General features: G+C 35.6%; 1 protein-coding gene across 3 annotated transcripts in view; it reads right to left on the bottom strand.

Annotated features, from left to right (window-relative positions):
• Nucleotides 1-4,516: 4,516 nt before the first annotated feature.
• The window catches only part of LOC141509771 (uncharacterized), a 58,361-nt gene continuing 44,248 nt past the window's right edge, over nt 4,517-18,629 (bottom strand). For 2 of the 3 annotated variants that reach the window (XM_074219557.1, XM_074219558.1), the window contains exon 5: nt 4,517-7,179. In XM_074219557.1, the coding sequence (XP_074075658.1) occupies nt 5,312-7,179 (1,868 nt within the window). In that variant the 3' untranslated portion in view covers nt 4,517-5,311. Of the gene's footprint in view, nt 7,180-13,794; nt 13,800-15,760; nt 15,777-18,629 lie in introns of all 3 variants that reach the window. The other variant, XM_074219559.1, reaches the window with a different exon arrangement.

Here is an 18,629-nt window from a genome sequence, read left to right as displayed (position 1 = left end):
GTAATTGGAAAAATAAAATAATATTAAGTGAGGAAGAGGGGGTTAGGGAGGGAAGAAAACAAAATTCAATAATATGTTGTTTACGGGCGGCTAGGTGGTGTAGTGGATAAAGCACTGGCCTTGGAGTTAGGAGTACCTGGGTTCAAATCTGGTCTCAGACACTTAATAATTACCTAGCTGTGTGGCCTTGGGCAAGCCACTTAACCCCATTTGCCTTGCAAAAAACTAAAAAAAAAGTATTCAATAATATGTTGTTTACAAGAAATATACTTGAAACAAAGATACACAGAATTAAAATAAAGGGCTGGAGCAAAATCTATTATGCTTCAGCTGAGCCCCTCCCCCCCAAAAAAGCTGGGTAGCAATCATGATCTCAGACAAAGTAGAAGCAAAAATAGATCCAATTAAAAGAGACAATAAGGAAAAATATATTTTACTAAAAGGTACCATAGACTAGGAAGTAATATCCATACTAAACATAAATGTATAAAACGGCATAGCAATGAAATTCTTAAATGAAAAATTAAATGAACAGGAGGAAATAGTAAACCATACTAGTGGGGAGAATCTAATAACAAAAAACAAGTTAAGAAATAAATAGAATTTTAGAAAAATTAGATATGATAGACTTCTGGAGAAAACTGAATGGGAATAGAAAGAAATATAGCTTTTTCTCAGCCTTTTCACTTTCACAAAAACTGACCATGTTTTTGGGCATAAACCCCTCACAAGCAAATGCAGAAAAGCAGAATTATGAATATTTCTTTCTCAGACCATTAAGCAATACAAATTACATTTCATAAAGTGCCTTGATATAATTAAAAATTAATCAGAAACTAAATAATATAATCATAAAGAATGAATAAGTGAAAGAAAAATCAAAGAAACAATAATTTCATTAAAGAGATCAAGAAGACAACATGCTAAAATTTGTTCAATGCAGCCATACCTAACATCAATAAAAAAGAGAAAGGATAGATCAGTGAATTGGACACATAATTAAAACAACCAGAAAAAAGAACAAATTAAAAATCTCCATTAAACACCAAGATGTAAATTCTTAAAAAATCAAAGAAGGAATTAATAAAACTGGAAGTAAAAATACTGAACTAATAAAATTAGAAGTTCGTTTTCTAGGGGGGCGGAATTAACCATTGGTTAACTGATTAAAAGAAAAAGTCAAGTTTTGGTATGAAGAGATGGTATAGTATAGTAGAGAAAGTTCAGGGTATAGTGATGAATATCAGGAAGAGAAATGGTAAACAAGTGTCAAATATTATAAAGAAGGTATTAGAAAAGAATTCAGCAATCAAAAGGTCATTGGTAACTTTAGAGAGAGTAATTTCAGTTGAGTAACGATGCTGGAAGTCAGACAGAAGAGTTGAGAACTATGAATGACTTAGCTATTTGCATCATTATAACAATCCAAGGCATTTCCAAAAGACTTATGATGAAAAATGCTATCCATATCCAGAGAAAGAAATGTTTTGTTTTTCTTTTGGTCTATTTCTTCTTTCGCTAATGTGGAAATATTTTACATGATTATATTTACATGATTTCACATGTATAACCTACATCAAATTGCTTACCATCCAAGGGAGAAGGGGGAGGTAATAAAGGGAGAGAAAAAATTTGGAACTCAAAAAAAAGGTTAAAAATTATTTTTAAATATAATTGGAAAAAATAAAATACTTTAAAAAGATTGTAAAAGGAAAGGAAATAAAGACATTGAGTGTAAATGGTTTTGTCTAAGAGTTTGGTTGAGAACAGGAGAAATTTCAGATGACAGCTTGAGAGGATAGTGAAATACAGAAAGTTTTTTTTTAAAGGATGCAATAGATAAGAACATTCACAGAAGGAAAGTCTGAAGATTAAGGTATGATGGTGGTAATAATCTGCAGCATTATTATATCTACTAAATTTTCCAAGAGTAAAAAGGATATCTTACTTTCAATACATTCAAGAGTTTTTTCACCAATATCAATTATCAGGCAGGGCACGAGGTAGTTTGAATAGAGAGCTGGTCTCAAAGTCAAGAAGGCATGTGTTCAAGTGCTGCCTCTAGCAAACTTGGTATTTGACTCTAATGGGCAAGTAATCTAACCTCTCTGTTCTAGGTCTCTACTTTGTACGTATCTTAGACACACATTTTCTGCAGGAGGTCTTTCTAATGTCCTACTCTTTCTTCCAATTAATACCTTCCATCTTTTCCATCTCTATAAAGGTAAAGGGAATAGATTGTCCTGTGACAATCACAGGGGTATTTCTCTTTTAGTCATTGCTGTTAAGATTCTTTCCAGAGTCCTTCTCAACAGACTGTCCTTCACCTGGGAGTTAGTCACCTTCCTGAAAGCCAGTGTGGCTTCAGAAAGGGTAGAGGAACAGTCGATATGGTGTTTGCTGCCTGACAATTCCAGGAAAAATGGCAGGCATAGAACAGAGGTCTGTATACATTTGTAGATCTGACCAAGGCCTTTGATATCATCAGTCATGAGGGTTTATGGAAAATTATGTCAAAATTTGGCTACTCGGAAAAATTCATCAGTATTGTATATCAGTTTCATGATGGCATGCATACATGGGTTCTGCATTAGTGGACAATAATTTTGAGATTTCTCAGTCACCAATGGAGTAAAACAAGGATGTGTTCTTGTTCCCAAACATTTTTTAGCATGATTTTATCAGCTTTGTTATAAAACACCTTCAATGAGGTTAAACATGGCCCCAGGGTCAGCTGCCGCACTGATGACAAATTCTTTAACTTGAAAAGGCTACAAGCCAAGACCAAAGTGGAGGGAGTATTGATGCATGATCTTCTGTTGGTAGATAATTGTGCCCTCAATGCAGCCTCTGAAGAAAGTAGAGATTCAATCTCTGCTGCTTGTGTTATTTTGGTCCAACAATTAACACCAAGAAAATATATCAGCCAGCACCACACCATCCATATGTGGAACCATTAATTACAACAAATGGAGAAGTTTTGAGTACTATGGACAAGTTCATTTACTGGCAGTGTCCTTTCCTAGGAGGTTCACATTGACAATGAGGTTGACACATTGTCAGAGCTAGCTCAGTATTTGGAGGCTCCGAAAGAAAGTAGGGGAGAGAAGGGTATTAGACTGACTACCAGACTGAAAGTCTACAGAGTTGTGCTGATCTCATTGCTATACGCCTGTGAAATCTGGGCAATCTACCAGCACTATGTCAGGAAACTGAATCACTTCCATTTAAATTGTCTTAGGAAGATTCTTAAGATCACCTAGCAGGAGAAGATACCAGACACTTTCTCGAGCTAAACTGCCTAGCACTCCAACATTATTACAGAGTGCAACTACTATGGGCTAGACACATTGTTAGAATACCAGACATACATGTGCCCCCCAAAACCCTATTTTTATGGAGAACTCACACAGGGCAAGCATTCACAAGGGGTCAGAAGTGATATTGAAACACCCTGATTTTAGAATTGACTGTGCAGCTTGGGAGACACTGGCACAGGACCCAGCATGGTGTGCTCTTATCAGGCAGCTGCACTGTAAGAGGAAGGCAGAATTGCAGCAGCTCAAAGGAAACGTGACATATGTAAGTTTAGAGTACCACCCCCAGGTGTTCACATGGACTATTTGTGCCCAAATTGCGGTAGAGCATTCCAAGTTTGTTTTGGTCTGTTTAGCCGCAGTCAGACAACACTGTAATTTCTGTCAAACACAGTGATGTCATTTTGGTCTTCAATAACGAAGGTTGATAAGAATCAACCACCCTCCATCTTTGATTACTTTCCATTTACACTGTATATATTTTGTACATATTAACTTCCCTATTAGGGTGTGAGCTCCTTAAGGCAGGCACTAATTTTACCTTTCTTTGTATCTCAGCAGTTACCACAGGGATCTGGCATTAATGATATATTTTATCAAGGGCTTAATAAATTCTGGACTAAATATAGTTTTATACAGTCTCCTTTGGAAAAAATGTGTGTTCCTTGGGGGGGAGGTGTTTTTTCATTTCTTTATATTTAGAACAGCACACAGGAAGGACTTAATGTTTGATGAGGATTAGACAATTTGATTATATATTGAAGAGAAAATGCTAAGCTGAATTAATAGAAGTTTCTTTAACTAGGAATTTCCTATACTAACGAAATCACAAATCTAGTCACTATTCCTATGAATAATCTTGTTGTAGTAACATTCCTAACAAAAGGATCCTCTTCCCTTTAAAGTTTTTTTTAAAATATCATCATTCTTCCCAGTGACTTTCCTATCCCCTCACCCCCCCCCCAAAAAAAAACTTAGAGTGTGGTCAAGAAAAACAAAACACTGATTATATCTGAAAACATTACCCCTCTTTCTAGACCTTTCAGTCAAGAGGTAGGAGGGCATCCTTTACCTTTGGTCTTCTTAAGTCATAAATGGTTACTCTATCAAGAGTTCTAAAGTCTTTCAGTAGATTTGTTTTTCTCTCTTTAATTACTGTGATCATTGTGTAAATTATTCTCCTAATTTTGCTTCTTCATTATGCATCAGTTCATATAAATCTTCCCATACTTCTATAAATTCTTCATTTTGGTGATTTCTTACAGTAAAGTAATGTTTCATTAATTCATATTATCCCCCAATCACTTTGTTTTCAGTTCTTTGCGCTTAGATAAAAGTTCTACTAAAACTATTTTGGTAAAAATGGGATCTTTTTGCCTTTAAATTTTTTTATTCATGTATTTTATTTTTACATCACCCACATTTCCCACTGTATCCCCTTTTCCTTCCCTTTCCAAAAGATTGCTAAGTAATAAATAATAACAAAAGATGAGAGTAATAGTTCATTAAAACCAGCCAATACATTAATAAAGTGTATTGTATATGAACTTTTTTCCTTTATTTCTGATCTACTAATGCAATTACCAAATTAAAAAGTACTCACAGTTAGTGATTTTTTAAAAATAGAATTTCAAATTATTTTCCCAGAATGGTTGGACCATTTCACAGCTCTACAAAATATTTGTTAATGTTCTTGTCTTCCTAAAGCCCCTCAAACATCTGCCATCTTTTGTCATCTTTGTCAATCTTTTAGGTATGAGATGAAATATAATTGTTTTCTTTTGTGTTTCTCTTATTATTAGTGATCTGAAATATTCTTTCATAAGTCTGTTATCTAGTTTGAAAATCTTTTGCAAATTCTTTTTTTACATTCTTTAAACACTATAAAAAGGGAATAGAATTTATTTTTATATATCAATTCCCTATACATCTTTAATAGCAGGTCTTTATCAGAGATAATCATTTATAAGATTTTCTTTACATCCAAAAAGTTTCTATCCAGTATGGATCCTTTTATGCCTTGTAAGGGACATAATTCTCCTAAAAATTTTCCCACATTCATTACATTCAAAAAGTTTTTCTCCAGTGTGTATTCTCTTATGTCCATCAAGGTCTTCACAGTGGTGAAAAGACTTCTCACATTCACTACATTTAAATGATTTGTCTTCAGTATGAAATCTCTTATGTTTAGTAAGGTCTCCACACTGACGAAAAGATTTTCCACATTCACTACATTCAAAGGGCTTCTCTCCACTATGAATTCTCTTATGGCTGCTAAGGTTTCCATATTGTTTAAAGCATTTCCCACATTCATTACATTTAAAAGGTTTTTCTCCAGTATGAATTCTCTTATGTGTAGTAAGAGAGTCACTCCTTCTAAAATATTTCCCACAGTCATCACATTTAAAAGGTTTTTCTCCAGTATGAATTCTCTTATGTTTAGTAAGGGATTCACTTCTTCTAAAATATCTCCCACAGTCTTTACATTTAAAAGGTTTTTCTCCAGTATGTATTCTATTATGTTTTGTAAGGTACTCATTTCTTCTAAAGGATTCTCCACATTCATTACATTTAAAGGGTTTTTCTCCAGTATGAATTCTCTTATGATTATTAAGGGACTCACTCCTCCTAAAAGATTCTCCACATTCATCACATTCAAAGGATTTCTCTCCAGTATGAATTACCTTGTGTCTATTAAGATGTCCACGCCCTCTAAAGGATTTTCCACATTCATTACATTTAAAGGGTTTCTCTCCAGTATGAATCCTGTAATGATGAGTAAGCAGTGTCCTGTAGCTAAAGGATTTTCCACATTCACTACATTTAAAGGGTTTCTCTCCAGTATGAATTCTTTTATGTCTATCAAGGTTTCTACAATGACTAAAGTATTTTCCACAATCAATGCATTCAAAGTTTTTTTCTCTAGTATGGATTTTCTTGTGTCTATGAAGGCTTCTGTAATGACTGAAGAATTTCCCACATTCATTACATTTAAAGGGTTTCTCTCTAATATGAATTCTTTTATGTCTGTCAAGGTTTCTACAATGACTTAAGTATTTTCCATGCTCTGTACATTCAAAGGTTTTTCCGCCAGTGTGAATTTTGATATGTTGGTCAAGGTTTCTGTAATGATGGAAGGATTTTCCACATTCACCACATTTAATGTGTTTCTCTTCAGTATGTAATCTTTTAGATTTACTAAAGGATCCACTCCTTCTACAGGATTTCACACAATCATTACATGCAAAGGATTCTTCTCCAGAATGAATTCTTTGATATAAAATATGACTAGATTTGCAGCTGAATGCTTTCCCACATTCAGTACACTGAAAAAATTTCTCTTTGGCATGAATTGTCAGACAATTTTTAAAGGATAAACTATTGCTGAAAACTTTCCCATGTTCGTATGTTTTTTCTTCAGTATATTTTCTATAATGCTGCATAAGATGTGAATGGTAATGGAATGACTTACTACAATTATTATAGTTACAGAGTTTCTTCTTAGAAAAGATTCTCTCTTGTTTACTTTCATCTGAAAAATTTGTGAAGTTCTTTCCATGTTTATCATGTTTATGTAGACTTTTCCTTTTATGAATCCTTTGTTTTGGATGTGAGTTTGATCCCACATGGAATTCTTTCTTTGCTACTTTACTTTCGTTGGCTTTAGACTTAGATGTTTTCCTGTGGGTGGTTGTCACTTGCTGGTACCGCTTGTCATGGCTGCCCTTTTGTTGCTGTAATCTAACAGCACCCTGATAGACTTCTCCTAATTCAACTCTTTCACTGGATGACTCTCCTACAAAACTGACCGGTTTTGGAATTCCCTTTGTTGTTTCACAGCTAATCTCCAGATTAATGGATTCTAAAAGAAAGGGGGAAAAAGTGTTAATATGCATTATTTTCTGTGCTTGAAGAAAATAAATGGAGTCTTATTCAATTCTGTCTTATCTGTCAAAGAGAGTGATAATAAACTAGAATACTTGAAAGGTAGAAGAGGAATGAACTCATAGGGAAAAAAGTAGAGGCAGGAAAGAATAATATAGTAGATAAAAACAGGGGGAAGGAATCAGAGATGAGGGAAAGAGAAACAGTAGGAACAAGGCTACCTTAAAAAAAGAATAAGATGAAGTAATTGAAAGAACATATTACTGTTTACAGAAAAAAGAAAAATCTTAACTTCAAAGATTATACAGGATAGGTTTAAAAAGGGATAGAAGGAGCAGCAGGATAGCATTATATATTTAAAAGATAATCTCATGAGAGAAAACCCAGGAACTAAAGATCTTAACTTAAGTTTTCGATCAATGTACAGAAAAACAGAAGGAACTAACAGACAAGGATAGTGACGTATGGTGGAGTCCTTGACTGGGAAGGCATGAGCAGTATCAGAGACAGGATTTGTACTTGTGAGGGGCGACGTGCTGACTTTTCAGAAACATAGTCCTAAATTAGTCTAAGCCACAGGCCTCCATTTCTGTTTCTCAAGAATAAGGTGAGCGTGAGAACCCAAATCTCCAGCTAGAAAAATCATGTCACCCTAACCTTATAAGATGTAAACAAAAAACAGACCCTCCTGGGAAAGCTTAGGTACACTCCCCTTCTCTTCAGACCATCAAGTTTGACCAATTGTTGTAAGGGTCCGCAGAAAGGAGGAGGGGGAATGGGTTGTGGTTTTTGTGGTTTTTTAACCCTGCTTCAGCTTCTGTAATTGGCCTAGCTCTCTCTCTCATAGAGAGTTAGGAACTGCCCCACTTCTTGCAAGAACTGAATTAAATTTTAACTCTTTGCTTCCACTTTGAGAGGACTCCGAGTAGTTATTTTGGATTAGGATTTCAATTCCCTGCACACACTATATAAACCTAATGGAGGTAGCTTAAAAAATCACCATTATTTCTTTTTAACTGTGTGTGTAAGAGGTAGCAATATACTATATGCTAAATGGCAGGTTGTGCACTCCTGATTTAGCGACCATTTCATATCAATATTCTTTATACACACACAAACACACACACACACACAGGTTAGTCTTTGCCTAATGCAAAACGATAAATATATAGCAGCTTGAGACAGGAGAGAGAAATGAAAATATAGACTACAGTGTATGCATGGTCTTACCTTTATTTGTAAATGAAGTCCATTTGCCTTTCCTTCTGGACAAAAATCTCTGTGACTTTATTGTGAAGTCCTCCTTGTCTCTTTTTAGTTTTTAAGCCTCAGTCACAATGGTGATGATCACAGGGGATGAAAGCTGTGTTTGTTCATTGTGATTCCAACTGTATGTTTTGAATCTTTTCAAAGCAGAAAATGACCTTTGCAAGATGACTGTTGTAGCAGGTATAGTGAGTACCAGCTGTAGTAACTTTGTGGTCTCAGGAACAGTCTCCAGTGGATCATTCTGTGCCAAAAAGTTGAGAAGCTGTCCAGTAGATTTACATTCTTTTCTCACCATTTGGGAACTATAAAAGATCAGCCTTTAGTCTAATAAAGTCAAAGAATCTAGCATATTTTTATAGGTTCTGTAGTTTGGTCATCAAAATGTTGTGACATCTCATTAAATTTTGTGCAATCAACCCAAAGTCAGCTCACCAAAATGATCAAACCCAGCTTTCAGTTGAACACTGATATTGTCCAGAATGTTGTAAAACATTTGTTTCCTCTCATCTTTGATTGTTTACTTTGGACACTGTGAGGCCAAGTGTGGCGCATTTCTGCTCAAGTTACCCATAAAAACTGTCCAACTCTTATCTCTGGCATTCCACAATTTCAACTGTATGACAGATTTGTGCACAGCAAAATCCAATGTCCATTACTTTATCGTGTAGCACTCTAAAGACTGCATCGGTTTCATTAAAAATGCCTATAGGTAGCTAGGTGGTGCAGTGGATAAAGCATCGGCTCTTGAGTCAGGAGTTCACATGTGACCTCAGACATTTGATAATTACCTAGCTGTGTGACCTTGGGCAAGTCACTCGACTCCATTGTCTTGCAAAACAAACAAACAAAAAATGTCTTCATATGCCAATATGAAGAAGTAGGTTGATGCTTTTGACAGTCAGCAATCATAGCCAGTGACTGCATTAGGGTATCATTATCCCAGCTATCTGGATTTTCACTCATAATACAGAATACAGCACACAGATCAAACTGATACATACTTATAATCTGGAATAGCTTAGAATTTGAGCTCCTCGTGGGTACTGCTCTCAGTAATCGCCGCTTCTCAACCATGTCCAATAAGGGAATTTGCTTAGCTGACTTATTGAAAAGTGACCCTAGACCTTCAATAGTCTTAGAAAAAATAAGTCCTAGACTCAGCCATGCATTTTGCTGAATGCAGGAGCATGAGGTTCAATTTATGTGTGTAACAGTGGGTAAACATTACTTCAGGTACCTTCTCTTTAGTCTGCACCCCATTAAGTTCTGATGCTATCCCAGAAACACCATCATAACTCTGAGCTACCAGCTTTTCCACACACTTGTATTTCTCCAACACTCTCAAAACATACTCTGCTATAGCAGGGGCTTGTCTGTCATCACTCATATCATCCAATCCCAAGAATACCTTCTTCACTTCACAAGTCACTGCACTGTTAGCTATGTAATACAAAAAAGACAGTGATCTTGGTTTTGAGACAACCATTGTCCCATCTATTTCTACAGCAACAAATGGGGCTGCATCAATCTCCTTTTTGATATAATTTCTAATCAAATCACCAACTGCTTCAATTAAATCATTCTGTATTGTTTGACAACGTAGAAAGCGTGTCATTGAATGTCTCGCTAACCTTTCAGCTTTCTCAGGAAAAGCACGTAATAGCTCAATTTAGTTGCCATGATTAGAAGAGCTTGTACTCTCATTGTGGCCATGAAAAACTAACTATTGTTTGGCTAGGAAACAAGTTGCATCGTCTTTTAAAATCTCACAATTTTGCTTTACCATAGCATTGTGGGTGCTATTTAACCTCCCCTGTTCTTTTGAAGCGAACTCTATCCTTGAGGTTTCAAAAGCTTTTAAAGTAATTTGGCTTTGAATGTGAACAACTGATATTTCATGGCTGCTGAGGCTTCTTGGTAGATATTTCAAGTCACAAAATCCTGTTTTAATCCATACATTGTCATAGGCTGAGAACAAAAGGCAGGAAAGCAGTAAACGTGGTTTTTCTCAGCACAGTCACATTTTCGTGCGTACTATTCCATTTGAAAACAGTGAATAATCTTCTGTTTGTTAGAAGGAAACCTTTTAGCTCTGGCATCAGTCTTCTATTATTGATCACTTATTTTGAGTAAAAATTCATTTTTGAGAAATTTTTCAGTTTTGACATATTTTCTTCCATTATCATAGGCAGAGAAATAATAAAAATTACTGGGTTGCTTTAGTGCATTTGTTTAGATAAGTTTAGACTTGCCTCTTGTAGTTTTTCATAGAAAAAGAATAAAAGCAGAGCAAACATGCACATCCTCTTCAGGGAGGCAGATGGACTGACTCCCTCATCCTGTGGTTTTTTGAGAGGTTAGAACTGATCAGCAATACTAAATATTTATCCACATATGAAAGGAAACTGAGCAGATTATAATAAAAGGGTCTCTAAATATTTCAATGATGATATACAGAAAAATAGGAATAGGCAGGCACTTAGTGTACTCACTCAACCCAGATTGTGAGGATTTTGTGCATTCTGAGATGAGGCACAGCTTGCCATTACCTCACCTCAAGTCTTGCCTGGTATTTGAGAATAAAATACTTGAATTCAGCATTTTTTGTATACAAAAATGACTGGAAATTTCACATATAATACAGATGAGTAAACAAGTATTATTTTATCATTATTTATTTTTTTTATTTTTCATGATCTCCTTTGCCTGCATGTCCAGACAAGGAATTGAATCCTGGGCCCTTTTTTAATATTTTGTGCACACAAGTCCTTTTCATCTTTCTTTGGTCTCTTTGGGATAGACTTTCAAGTGATATCATTATGTCAAAGAATATGTGCCATTTAGTGACTTTTTGGATATAGTTCAATGGTTAGACCAATGTGCAGTCCCATCAGTACATCATTGTCCCTATCTTTCTGCAGCTCTTCCAACAATTGTCATTTTTCCTTTTTTCTAATCTGATGGATGTGAAGTGAAACCATAGTTATATCAATTTGCATTTCTCTATTAATAATTTGGAGCATTTTTCTTATGTTTATTAATAGCATGAATTTCTTTCTTTGAGAACTGCCTGTTCAAATTCTTTGATCATTTACTTACTGGGGTATAGCTGTCATTATCATATTTGAACAAGTGCCTTGTATATCTTGGATAACAAACCTTTATCAAAGAAACTTGCTGCAAAGATTTCTTTTTCCAGTTAACTACCTTCTCATTTTAACCTCATTTGTGTATTTTTGTGCAAAACCTTTTCAATTTTGTGGAAGCAAAACTGTTCATTTCACTCTGCGATCCTTTCTATCCCTTATTTGGTTATAAATTCTTTCACTATCTATAGCTACAAAAAATATTTTCTTCCTTATTTCCTTGAAGCAGCTAGGTAGTACAGTGGCTGCAATCAATGCCAGTCCTGGAGTTAGGAAGACCTGAATTGAAATCTAACTTCAGACACTTATTACCTGTGGCTCTCATTATCCTCTTAATGAGGATAAGAGTACCACCTACCTCCACAGTTGGTGTGAGAATCAAATGAAATCAGGAAACTTGTAAAGTGCTTAGCCTGGGACCTGGTCCATAATAAGCATTATAGAAAACAGCAACAACAACTTTTATGTGTTTTTTTGTATCCCTAGGCAATCTATACATCTGGAACTCTTTTTGCTATCTAGGAAGAGAGCTTGGTCTAAACTTCATTTCTGCCAGACTGCTTTTCCATTTTCCCAGTACTTTCCGAATGAACTGGGAATACTCATCTTATTATCTTGGGAATGTGGGTTACTGAACATGATCATGTTCTTTTGCTTCTGCATGTTGTTTATCTAATTTGTTCTGCTGATCAGTTCTATCTTTTAACCAGTACCAAAATTGTTTGTCGACTACTGCTTTGCAGAATTCTTTGAGATCTGTCCTATAGCTCCCTCCCCCTTATTTTCTTTGAGGATTTTGACCTTTTTAGCTCCATTTTTTTCAAATTCTCTAAAAGTAATCCTTTAGGTTATCCTGCTAAGATGGCAGTCAAAACAAGACAACTGTAGTCCATCCAAATCCTAATTATCTATCTGAAAAACCCTGATGTTTACCAGACAGGACAATGATCAAGAAATTCAAGTTGAAATCACGACACCTACCATCCCAGAACACAATAAAGATAGACAGTCATCTGATATGATCAGAGATGGGACATGGATAGCCTGAAAAGTTCTGTGTTTAGGGTTGGCAAGAGCAGAAGAGTTCCCTGAGGAAGCCTTTGGGTTGGGACCTTGGGAGTCCAAGGAAGCTGCATTGAGCAGCAACCTCCATGGTCCTGCAGCATTAAAAGAAGTGTGGACATGATCAAGGGTTCTGAGGTTCCTAAACCTCTGTCCTGAAAAGACCTGAAAAGGCTTTGAAGAACTTACATGCTCAAACTCTTAGTGGAGAATCCTTTCCTCATATTTTCCTGAAAAAAGTTGAGGCCATTTGCTGATAATTCCTTGTTCTCTCCTCCTCTTCTTCTTCATCTCACATCCCCTAGATGACTTCTTTGTCTCACAGACAGAGGCTGCCTCTCTTTTTGTTTTTGCAAGGCAACTTGCCCAAGTCACACAGCTGGGTAATTATTAAGGATCTGAGTTCATATTTGAACTCAGGTCCTCCTGACTCCAGGGCCAGTACTCTATCTGCTGAGCCACCTAGCTGGCCCCCTTAAAAAAATTTTTTTTTATATGTGGGGCTTTCCCCTTTCTTTTCTTTTCTTTTTTTTTGCAAGGCTGCCTCTCTTCTTACCATATACCTTCCTTCATGTATATGTGATTCCATTCTATCCCAACTCTCCCAGCAGACTGTCTCCATCATCACCATCCTCTAACTTATCTACAATCTCTCCTTCTTGAATGCTTCTTTCCCTACTCCCTACAAATATGCCCAAGTTTCTTCCATCTTTTCTGCTCATCCCCACTAGTTATCAATCCATATTTTTTCTCCCTTTTGTGGCTAAATTGCTTGTGAAGGCCATCTGTAATTGATGCCTACATGCTCTATCCTCTAAGGGTCTTAACTTTTTACAGTTTGGCTGATGACCTCATCCTTCAACTAAAAATTGCTTTCTCTTCAAAGTTACAAATGTTCTCTTATTTGTCAAATCTAATGGTCATTTTTAAATCCTCATACTTTTTTACTTTTCTGCAGTCTGAAAACATTGATCACCCTCTCCTCTTTGAAACTCTCTTCTCTCTAAGTTTTCATAAGATTATTCTCTCCTGGTTTTATTCCTATCTATCTGACTACTTTTTCTCAATCTCCTTTTGCTGGGTCTTTATTCAGTTCACATTGGCTAAAGGTAGACATCCTCTGGTCTTCTCTTTTCCTTCAATACTACATAAAGTTACAATTAAGAAACTAAAACTAAGACTAGTGCTAGGCACAAAGCACCATATATCTCTCAAAATAAACTGAGTCTTATATTAATTTTTTGCTCCAAAAGACACATTAGGGCTTATTTTGAGGGGGGTGTCTTATTTTTTTCATGTACAATGATTTACATTTATTCATTTATTCATGTACAAAAATCTACATTTATTTAAATTCAGTCATGTCATCTTCTAGAACATCGCCATAACTCTCCAAACCCTGAATTCTGGCTCCGAGACTTCGTTTCCTAGAGAACCACTGGTCCCAATCTCTTATGTCCAGCAATGGAGCTCTCCTTAAAAAAAAGCACTTCTTGTCCATGAAGACTGATCATAGTGCATTGACAACACAGCTATCAGTGAATTTAACCCATTAATTCTTCACCCAAGGCACAACCTCTTGAAGTTTAGCCTTCACAGAATTTCCACATTGATTTCTCTCCATTCTACTTTCAATGTAGTCTTTGATTTATTTCCATACGCAAATAGTCCTTGAATGACTTATTACAATATCAAGAGTCTGGAGATAAGATTCCTGCAGGAATCACTTGATCTACTCTTTTCTGTGCAAGGAAGTTCTTCATGTCTTTAGCGTAGTGAGTGATGGTTGAATCCCAGCCTAGCAGACTTCTTTGGCCACCTTGCAAAACAAGTGGCAGCATTAAATCGATCTACTTCCTTATAACTGCTTGCACCAGCTTTTTCGATTTCAAGAACATAAATGCCTGAAATACATTCAATCTTATTATTCTTGCCCTTAGTTAAGATTAGAGGTGGGGTTTTCTTTCCATTCAGACAAATTGCCAAAATAAAGGTAACACATGAACTCTTCTGATCAATTGTCTTTTGAGATCTTTGGCCCATAAACACTGCAGTTTTCATCCACAGCAATCATGTTGGAGAGTTGGTATTTGGAAAAGTTAATGCCATCAACAAAGGACTTGAATGCAAGTGCATGTTTAATAATTTCGGTATCGTCCAGCTTGAACAGTGTTGTTGATTTTTTTAGAGACAGTTCATATCGCTGAAGGAAGCCATCCAGCCAGTGTTGTGATGCTTTGAATTCTTCTGGGGAGATTTCTAACTGTGGTGCCATTGCAAGGGCAAATGCTTGAATATCGGCCCTGCGTACAACCAAAGCTTTTGCTCTCCTGTCAGCAATCCATTCACAGATGATGTCTTCCAGCTCAGGAAATAATGGTTGCCTACCAGATCCACACTTGCGCTTCTTAGCATTTCCCTCGTCCACCTGCTGACTGAGGTTATTGTACTCTGCTCGCCATTTTCGAACCATTCTGAGATCCAACTTCTTCTCTCTGCAGAAAGCCGTAAGATTCTTGCCCCGGGAGTCCTCCACGATTCCTTTCTTGTACTCGACGGAATAGCTCTTTCTTTTTGCACTCATCTTGTCTGGGGGTCAAAATATTATTCCCTTTAAATCTACCATTAAATCAAGTGTTAATTGAAGACTTACGAGTCAGGAGTGGCAACAAAAATGATGACAGTTAAGAGTGAGGGTCCACACAAAAGCGACGGAAAAATTGCTGGCACCAAAATTCAGAAAACATTTCTTTATTTCACAAGAGTGCATTAAGTACATTCGTCACAACACACTGACATGTTGAATTATTAAGATTCATATTAGACACAACCACGTTCTTTCATTATTAAGTGCACACGGTATTTGTGGGTTGTGTCTGTACACCAACTGGTCATTTGGCAATAAGTTTCCAGTTCATCTGTTCACATAGGCCTCTTGTCCAAAGGCACCCGCTTGGGTATTTACAAATAATTGTAATTTATATTATCATTTAAGTAGTATTATCAATAATATTATGTATTTAAATTTAATTATATATTATTATTGTCATTTTATAATTCATTGTGTTGCAACAGATGTACTAAATGCCCTTTCTGCCTGATGATCATATGTGGGGCTTATTTTAGGAGTAGGACTTAGGAGCATCCTGAAATTTCATCCTAAGGCTTATTTTCCCATTAGGCCCTAGTTTTGGGAAAGTAAGTAGATATACTTAATGCTTGCTGAAAGCTAGAAAGATGATTAAGCCAAAGAAATCATCAACTATTCTAAAAAATTGCTGCACATCTAACTCCATAACAACTGCAAAGGAAAGCATGGATTTTCCACAAGGATTAAATGAATATCTGGAAGAAATGAAACAAGAGATTTTTAAAAAATGGAATGAAATCTCTGGAGAAAAGAATTAGAAGGGGTATACTAGTTTTAAAAAGCAAGTACTTAAAAAACAAAATCTCTGAAAATAGACCAAGTAGAAATAAATGACTCCATGAGACAGCATGAGACTTGATGAGAAATATTAAAACACAGCTGTAAATGATTTGGCTTTTCTCAGCAATACAGAGAGCTAAGCCAATTCTGAAGGACTTATTATGAAGAATGATATCCATCCTAAGAGAAAGAATAGTCTATGAATTGAAGCATACTTTTTAAACTTTATTTTTCTTGAAGTTTCTTTTTTTGGGGGGGTGTGGGGGATCTTTATTTTCTTTTACAACATGATTTATGGAAATGTTTTGCCTGACTACACATTTATAACCTTTATCAAAATGTTTACTTTCTCAGTGGGAATGGGGATGGGAGGAAGGAGGAGAATTTGGAACTCAAAGTATTAAAAATGAATGCTATGACTAATATAGAAATATGTTAAATATGATTGTACATATATAACCTATATCAGATTACTTGCTATTGTGGAGAGGGGAGAGGGGAGGAAGGAAGGTAGAAAAAGATGACTATTGAAAACTATCTTTGCATGTAATTGGAAGAAATAAAATAACTTTAAATTTAAAAGAATGTTTAAGATTGTTTTTACATGTAACTGGGGAAAAACAAAATAGTAAATAAAAAATAGAAAAAAGATCTATCATAATAAATTCAAAAGACTGAAAAAATAGGAAAAAAAGGTATCTTATATCAAAAAAATAACTCACCTGGAAAACAGATTAAGGAGAGATCACTTAAGAATCATTAGGCTCCTGGAAAAACATGATTAGAAAATGAGCTAAATACTAATTCAAGAAATACATGAAATATGCCCAGATCTATTATTAGAACTAGAGGGCAGGCTCCTGGAAAAACATGATTAGAAAATGAGCTAAATACTAATTCAAGAAATACATGAAATATGCCCAGATCTATTATTAGAACTAGAGGGCAAAGCAAAGACAGAATGTATTATGCTGTACTGAAGAGAAGACCAGAAATATAGACAATGTCTAGACCTCCAACTTCAAAGAAAAAACATTGCAGGTATCCAGAAAGAAGCAATTCAAGTACTACAGAACTACAATCTGAGTTGCATAAAACTTGGCAGTATCTACTAAAAATGAGAGTAGATCTCAGAATACAATATTTCAAAAAGAAATAGAGAGATAGGTTTATAAGTGAGAATGACTTACCCTACGCTATGTATAATCCAACTGCAGGTAAAACAAACCTTTAATGGAATAATAGACTTTCAGGCTTTCTGATGGGAAAAAAAAATGTGAACTAAGTAGGAACATAGAAGTACACCACAAGAGTCCAAAGAAATCTATAAAAGCAAATTCATTTTAGTAACTGGAAAGAACTTTATCATGATATAGTGCAACATTTTAATAGGAGAAGAAACAAGTATCCCCTCAGAATCTTAATGTCTTCTAAAAGTATTGAGAGAGTCAATAAGAAAAATAGAAGTCTTGGAGGTGGATTGGTTCTGTCCTATGGATTTAAAAGGGGAAGAGAAGGGAGTATAGAAAGGAAGAAGGGGATGGATCATGTGATTATTTAAAACTTGGCATGCTTGAGAAGAAGCTCTAAACATAGGAGATACAGTGGAGAGAGCAGGCATGTGAATCTTACTCTTACCTGAAATGGACAATGGAGGGTTGATATCGCAGGTACACAGTTTGGTGGAGAAACCCATCAGATCCAACAGGGTAACAATTGGGGATAGGTAGGAGAAGAATAAGAAAGAGTATAATACCAGGGAGGGAATAGTCTCAATGATCCTGAAGGGAAGAGTAAAGAAGGGAAGGGTTAAAAAGGAACTAGAATGTAGGGGAGTGCCTCAGATTGCTTCTTAAGATAATTGAATGGTCTCTGAAAAAATTTTAATAGGTAGGTGCACTTGGTTCCTGCTCTTTTTCTTGTTCTCTCTTTTCTAAACTGATTAAATTGTGGTATATAATGTAATGGTAAAGACAAAAAGAAAGGATTTCAAAGAATCCTGGGGAGTAGGAATTGAGGCAGAGAGAGGTGAGAAAAACCAGGAAAAGATAACGCCATAAAGGAAAAAAACCTTTGAAAGACATAAGAACTCAGATCAAAGCTATGACCAATCATATCTCCAGAGGCCCTATGATGAAACATATTAACCACTTCCTGACAGAAAAGATATAAGGTACAGAGAGCCATTTTTTGGACATGGCCACCTTTGTGGATTTGTTTGGCTGGCTATGTTTGTTTATTTATTATAAAATTTTTGCTTTTTTCCTCTGCTTCCAGTAAAAACATCATAAAGGAAAAAACTTTGAAACCTAAGACTAACCATGATTCATTAGGACCAAGGATATAGCATACTATCCTATCTCCTTACAAACTGTACAATGGATAATTTTAATTACATAAAATTATAAAGTTTTTGCACAAACAAAACCAATGCAATCAAAATGAAAAGAAAAAGCAGAAAATTGATAAGAAATTTTACGGCAATTTACAGTAATTTTACAGCAATTTACAAAAATTTTA

The sequence above is a fragment of the Macrotis lagotis genome, chromosome 1 (assembly GCF_037893015.1).
Source record: "Macrotis lagotis isolate mMagLag1 chromosome 1, bilby.v1.9.chrom.fasta, whole genome shotgun sequence".
Classification (NCBI taxonomy): Eukaryota; Metazoa; Chordata; class Mammalia; order Peramelemorphia; family Peramelidae; genus Macrotis; species Macrotis lagotis.
This window is presented reverse-complemented; position numbering and strand designations above follow the sequence as displayed.